Here is a 7,140-nt window from a genome sequence, read left to right on the forward strand (position 1 = left end):
GAAGCATTGCGGCCAGTGTGTGGTGTGTCGAGCCTCAAAGTCAACCACTCATCCCCACGGACTCTACACACCGCTACCAGTCTCGACAGGTCCTTGGGTCGACTTGTCCATGGACTTTGTCCTCGGACTACCGCCTATACATCGGAATGACACTATTTTTGTGGTGGTCGATCGTTTTTCCAAGATGGCGCACTTCATCCCATGCCAGAAGAGCAACGACGCAGTGCGCTTAGCCAATCTATTCTTTAGCCATGTAATCCGTCTTCATGGCCTCCCGCGGACGATCATCTCGGACCGGGAACCGAGATTCCTTGGTCACTTCTGGCGTACCTTGTGGAAAAAGCTGGGCACGAAGTTACTCTATTCCACTGCCGCGCATCCTCAGACCGACGGACAGACCGAAGTCGTCAACCGGACACTTGGCGCATTACTCCGAACGGCTATCGCAAGCAACAAAGGAACCTGGTTAGAATGCATTCCTCTCATCGAGTTTGCCTACAACCAAGCGGTTCACTCGGCCACCAAGAAATCACCATTCGAAGTCGCCTACGGATTTAAGCCTTTAACACCGATGGACTTGCTACCATTGCCACCGGACGAGACCGATTGTCAAGATGGAGCCACTAAGGCCGACATGGTTAAACGTTTGCACGAAGAGGTCCGAGCCAACATCGAGAGGAAAAACGAGCAATACGCACGCCTTGCCAACAAGGGCCGAAAGCCAATGCTCTTTCAACCTGGCGATTGGGTCTGGCTGCACCTACGGCCGGAGCGTTTCACGCAAAAACGGAAAGACAAACTAAGCCCCCGAGGCGACGGACCATTCCGGATCGTCGAGAAGATCAACGACAATGCCTACCGCCTCGAGCTGCCCGGTAAGTACAATACGTCCACATCGTTTAACGTTGCTGATCTTGTTCCGTTTGATGCAGGTGATGACGAAGATGTTTTGGGGACAAAACCTTCGCAAGGGGGAGGGAATGATGTGAGCACCGGATCGGACATCCGACCAGGAACACTCGCACAAGACCCGGACACCATTGGAACACTCGGATCACCCGCAGGACAACTCCGGACCAGCATGCCTAGGATAACTCCCGGTGCAACCACTCGCTCGAAGAGCTCGGCCAGAACATCCAAGCATAAGATTAACCACTTCGTCCAAGCTTTCGTCCAAGAAGACCAAGAGAGCGACTCGGACAAGGCAACCATCGGCGAGACCGTCCGTACAGCCTTCGTCCTTAACCAAGGATGAGGGCGCCAAGACGTCAGGATCATGACTCGTACTCTTTTCCCTTACTTCGGGTTTTTCCCATGAGGTTTACCGGAGAAGGTTTTAACGAGGCGACGAGTCCTGACGCACAACGCCGCGTTTTGAAGTCAGTGACGCGGTTCCCGCGTTCAGCCTAAGGACGTGGCCTATTTTGTCTTTTTCTTTAAGCTTTGCGTTTTGAACCTTTTCTAGATCCTTCCCTTGTGAACGTTGGAATAGTGTGACGTGTTCACCGTCTGTGGAGACGCGTCAAGGGCTACGTGTGCGGTCCATTATGAGTCCGCGTGCCCTAGTTCCCTTTAAACCCTTACGCTATTTAAAGCGTCCAACGCCACGAGCTTAGGTTCTTCAGACTTGAATAAAATATAACTTTTCCCAAAGAGAGATTCTTTGTGTTCTTGTCTCCCCTCTCTTTCTCGCATCTTAGTCCGGGACTGGGCTTGAAAGAAACCCTAGAAAGACCGATCCGGGATCGATCTCTCTAGACGGCGTACGACGCTTTCCACCGCTCGTGTACACCGCCGTTCGAACCATATCGTCTCTATCGCACCGCGGTCAAAACCGATCGTTAGTTGTGTTTCCCTTTCGCCCCCATCTCTTCCCAGTCAACCGAGGTCGAGTTTCTTACTCGGTTCGCTAGCCATCGTTCGTCTCCGTCCGTCCGTCCGTAGCGTCCGTCCGTCCGTGCGACTCGGCAGACGACCGCGTCCGGCGTTCACATCAGTAGTATTCTCAAAAAACTAGAAAACGAGACTATTTGGGATCTGCGTGCAGTGTGAAATCAGGTCTTGAATACATGATGAACCCCCATTACCACTTTACTTTCTCTTCTTCTTTTTTTTTCTCCGGTAATTTTGAAGTGGATGAAATTGTATATCATTACTATTTTAGTTTTTTCTCCTTCCAAATAATCGTATTATAAACCTGCCACTATCAGAATCGTATTATAGTTTGAGAATTTCAATGTCAAAATTTCCATCAACAAGTCATTTGTATACTAAATCTCTCAGAGAAAGAAAAAGATTATGTCAAAAATCATTTGTCTTTTATTTGTTGGCATTTGAAGATGGAGGAAAGAGGACTTTTGAGATGCTTTTTCTCTTCTTTAATTACTTTGACCTTTACTTGATTGTTTTACTAATACTTTTGTCATTTTCTCCTTTTTCAAATATCTTTTTTTTTCACTAGTCTTGTTTGAATCTATATGATGTATTTTTAATAACTTTATATTCTAAACTACTTTTTTCATAGAATTAGTATTGTTGTATAATACCACTATATACACATACATCTAAGGACACGTTTATGTGTGATTTGATCTAGAACTCTAATCTCTCTAGAAGGTTCAGTGACTATATTATTTTCTCCCACTTTTCGTTTCAGTACGTAGTGACACATTTCCATAAAAGTGTCCATCGATTGAATTAACCATTCCCTTACGTTATATACATTAAAAAAAAAACAGTTCTTACTTTTAGTAGTGCCGTTTATCTTCTTCACAGTTGATTTTGTATGACTAAGGAAGACTAATGCACTAATCCCTCCACCATTATCGGTAGAAATGTCGACTTTTTGAGCAACTAAAGTATAAAACAAAAAGCAAACATTTATCGAAATGCAACACAAAAAATTTGAACTTTTACAAAGCTCACTTTGAAATTTGAAAGCGTTGTTACACCCATCACGAAACTATTCAAATCAAAAAGAAAACATATCATATCATTTGAATAATAAAACACAATTAATCTTTAACTACTTATCAAAAAAACAATTTATCGAGTACAGAGAGATTCAATCTCAAAATGAACAAATGGGCACAGAATCAAAGAGCAGCAACGGTCTTATCCCCAAGTACCAAGTCTTCTTTCTCTCGCCATACCGCATGAACTTCATCTGTGCGAAACCGCTGCGTAAACGTAGAGTCTTGGATCGGCGTTTCAATACCGTTAACAAACGCGAGTAGACCCGTGTAAGCAATCATCGCTCCATTGTCGATACAGTAACGGTCATCCGTTGCAAATAGCTTTCCGTCACGTTCAGAGCACATAGTCCTCATCATGTCCTGCAAACGCTCGTTACACCCGACACCACCAACTATCAAAACGTCTTTCTTGTCACAATGCGCCATTGCTCTTTCCGTGATCTCAACCAACATCGCAAACACAGTCTCCTGCAACGTTCAACAATCATAAATATTATTACTCTTAAAAAAGTCCAAAACTTTGCATTCATGTGACAAAGATAGATATGACATTTAAGAACAAAGTGATAGCCTTACTTGAAGGGAATAGCACAAGTCTGCTGGTGTGCACTCGTTATTTTTGAGCTTCTCCTCTGCAGTAGTTTCAATATAACTCAAGATTCCGCTGAAAGATACATCCATACCTTTAACAGCATACGGAAGATCAATAAAGTTTTCTCCTTTCTTCGCAAGCTAGTGAAAAAAAATGAAAAACCGAGTTAACATTGTTCTTTAATCTTTATAGAACAGAGATAACATTACACTCTCTAATGAAATTGAAATCTACCTGTTCGATGTTATAACCAGGGCTTGGATCATTAGAAAGCTTCAAGACTCTAGCAAACCGATCCAAACAATTACCAACAGCAATATCAATGGTCTCACCAAAAATCCGGTACCTACCTTCACTATAAGCAATCACCTGAGTATTCCCACCACTCACATAAAGAACAACAGGATCAACAGCACCAGTAACTACTCTCCCCATCTCAATGTGAGCCACACAATGATTCACAGCAACAATAGGCTTTTTCCAAAGCTGTGACAAGACCCTAACAACAATAGCTGAGACCTGCAACGGTGCTCCCATCCCAGGACCTTTCGTATAACAAATACAATCAATTTCTTCAGGAGTTACTTTGGAAGTCTCAAGAGCTGATTTGACTAAAGGAAGAACATGGTCAAGATGATGATGTGCAGTCTCTCTAGGAAGGAAACCATGACCAGGTGGAGTTATGTAAGTATGCCGTGGATTGGCTAAGATTGTACCGTCTAATGTCACAATTCCAACTCCAATCTTGTTAGCTGAACCCTCAAAACCTAAAGCTATCATCTTTTTCTTCATATCTACGCAAAGAACAACAAATTTAGGACTAGATGAAGTAAAAAAAAACTCAAACTTTACTCGGAACAATCACTAGTTACAGGTCTAAACGTTGACGGTGGTGAACAAAAGTACTCATTTTTATGGATTGGTATTGGTATTGAGAGAGACCCAACAATAGATTCGTATATCCTTAAGTTTCGTTTCCTCTAAGATGAGAGAGCTCTGAACCCTAGAAACTTTTTTAATCCTAAACCCAGGAATTAATTCCACTCGAGGCACAACACAACGACCCATGTAGGAGTGAATTAAATCAAAACTAACCTGAAGCTGCGTGATGGCTGGAATCCAGAAATAGCTCACAAAGCTCAAAGCCAAACGAAATCAGACAGAGAGAGCTAAAGAAGAAGAAGACGGCGATGGAGACGCCGGGCCGGGACAGGAAACGACGACGTTTCAGTTTCTCTCAGGACGTATGTGATACGACATCATTTAGTGTGAGGTTAAAAAAAATATGAGCCGAGCCCAATTTAGCTCCTAATTTTGGGTTATGGTAAAACGGACGACGTTTGGGTTTTTTCACAAAAGATATTTGTTTGAAATTGTTTATGGTCTTGGTTTATGTCTTAATTTGGAATTGGCAATTGCATATACTTTTTTTTTTTTGGTATCAACTTGCTTGGGCAAAAGACTCCAATCCGAAAATCCGACCCAAACCTGATCTAAAAAATCCGATCCGAATCCGAATTCAAAATTTTAGAATACCTAAACGGATTCCAAATCTCTAAATCTAAAAATCTGGATCTAAACCGATCTGAACAAAAAACCAAACAGGTACCCGAATATATCCTCAATATTAATATAATAGTAATATGTTAGTACTATTTACAATTTTAATAATATAAATGTCCAAAATATTCAGACTTTGGATATTTTATATATTTTTGAGTATTTAAACTATTTTTTTTAATAAATTTGGGTAAAAAATAATTTAAGTTTTTAAGTAGTTTGAGTAGTTTTGAATAATTTAGACAAATTTGGATATTATAATTTTGAGTTTCGAGAATTTCAGATAATCTGAATCTGAACCTGAAATAGCCGATTCGAATTCGACCCGAATCCAAAGTCTAGAAGTACTGAAACGACCGACCTTTTTTTTTTTTTTTTTTTTTAAAAATAAAAAATAAAAAATAATAAATAAAACTACAACTAGTGGTCCCATACCCACTAGCCACCTAACCACATTTACAATCAACAGCGGAATAATAACAACCAAATAAATATCCAATAATAGTCCAATAATAACCAATAACCATAACATCAATAATATTCAAATACCAAACAACAAGAAACAAGAAACCAGCAACCTAGCAATGTTTCTAATGACTCAACTCTAGCAACCTAGCAATGCCAGACAACATCCAATCGAGTCCCTAGAACATCCTCCTCTTCATTGCCTTTGATTCCACGATCACACTTTGCCTTTACCTGCACACCACAAACAACAATTGAGATGCGTAAGTATTATCACAAATACTTAGTGAGGCAATCCTCCCATCTACTGGGCTATACACACAAGCAATAAGATCTCTACATGCCACAAACAACAATCAATAAAACAAACCAGGCCATACACATAGCATACAACATCCATCGTAACTGAACAAGGGGTGTCGACCGACACCAGATGGTGTCGATCGACACTGACTATCTGGTGTCGACCGACACCAAACTGGTGTCGACCGACACCCTGCCCGACACTCCCGAAAACCCTAGTTTGTGTCGACCGACACCTCCACATGGCATCGATCGTCACTCGCCAAAGTCCCGAGCCGTCCTCGCGTTGGTGTCGACCGACACCCCAACTGGTGTCGACCGACACCGATGTCGAGCAGCGATTTCTCTCGATCAGAGACTCCGAATCTCGCCTCCAATCTTCTCCAATCCGCTCCTTGCACTCCTAGAAGCCAAACCCAGCCCAAACAGCAACGAAAAATCATAGAGAACTCAAAGAAACAACCACATAAGCACCAAAACACATAGAATCTAGAGATCTTAGCTTAGATAAGCCATGGTCATGCACTCACCTCTTTCAAGAAGATTCTGACCAGCAAGAACGAATTCCCTCACTCCCAGCTAGCTTCTAGCTCCTTCCCAGCCTTAGATCTCTCAAGAAATAGCAAGGAATCCCACCAATCTCTCTCAAAAGCTCAAGAACACTTTTCTCTCTCTCTTTTTCTCTAAAAGCGGCCAAAAACACCCAAAAACACGACCCTAGGTCGTTTCCCTTCTTTTACACTCGATTTAGGGATTCCCTAAACCAACCACGCAAACCGGACAATCAAAATTGAACCGACCAAACCGGCCACAACTGGTGTCGATCGATGCCTCACTAGAAGGTGTCGATCGACACCCTTACCAAAATACCAAAATTTGGTTTGCGGGTGTTACAATTCTCCCCCACCAATCTAGATTCGTCCTCGAATCTCGAACAAACATCAGCCAAGGACTCCCGTGCAACCGTCTCCACGGCCTGCACTCCTCCGACCGATCCACAGAAGGTCACCTCTAGGCGATAGACTCACGCTCCAGGCGTCATTTGCTCTTGACTTTTTGGACTTTCCTTTACTCATAGGCCTAAACCTTGAGTTTTATTGGCTCCTCATCAGACCTAAGTCTGCATGCCAAATGTTGGCTCCTCATCAGGCCGAAGCCCGCATGCCATAATATATATAAGGAAAAGCCCAAACTCGTCTCTCGGGTTGCCACCCTACAGCGCGCCCCCGGATCGTCATCCAAAGT

The 7,140-nt window shown here is 42.7% G+C and overlaps 1 protein-coding gene across 1 annotated transcript; it reads right to left on the minus strand.

The window, feature by feature from the left end:
- Window positions 1-2,903: 2,903 nt before the first annotated feature.
- Window positions 2,904-4,959, minus strand: LOC104731236 (uncharacterized). Its single transcript, XM_010450556.3, has 4 exons — window positions 4,663-4,959; window positions 3,802-4,361; window positions 3,552-3,707; window positions 2,904-3,443 (listed from the first exon to the last, which is right to left on the minus strand). The coding sequence occupies exons 2-4, from the start codon at window positions 4,357-4,359 to the stop codon at window positions 3,096-3,098; spliced, it is 1,062 nt and encodes a 353-aa protein (XP_010448858.1). The 5' UTR covers window positions 4,360-4,361; window positions 4,663-4,959; the 3' UTR covers window positions 2,904-3,095.
- Between the last annotated feature and the right edge of the window lie 2,181 nt (window positions 4,960-7,140).

The sequence above is a fragment of the Camelina sativa genome, chromosome 12 (assembly GCF_030686135.1).
Source record: "Camelina sativa cultivar CO46 ecotype springtype chromosome 12, ASM3068613v1".
Taxonomy (NCBI): domain Eukaryota; kingdom Viridiplantae; phylum Streptophyta; class Magnoliopsida; order Brassicales; family Brassicaceae; genus Camelina; species Camelina sativa.

What these genes read in the sequence shown, in the direction of transcription:
- LOC104731236 (XM_010450556.3), bottom strand. Translation starts at nt 4,359, where the DNA reads ATGAAGAAAAAGATGATAGCTTTAGGTTTTGAGGGTTCAGCTAACAAG. An exon ending in CTGGTTATAACATCGAACAG is followed by an intron (nt 3,708 to 3,801) that starts GTAGATTTCAAT and finishes TTTTTTCACTAG; the next exon opens with CTTGCGAAGAAAGGAGAAAA. An exon ending in ACTTGTGCTATTCCCTTCAA is followed by an intron (nt 3,444 to 3,551) that starts GTAAGGCTATCA and finishes TGAACGTTGCAG; the next exon opens with GAGACTGTGTTTGCGATGTT.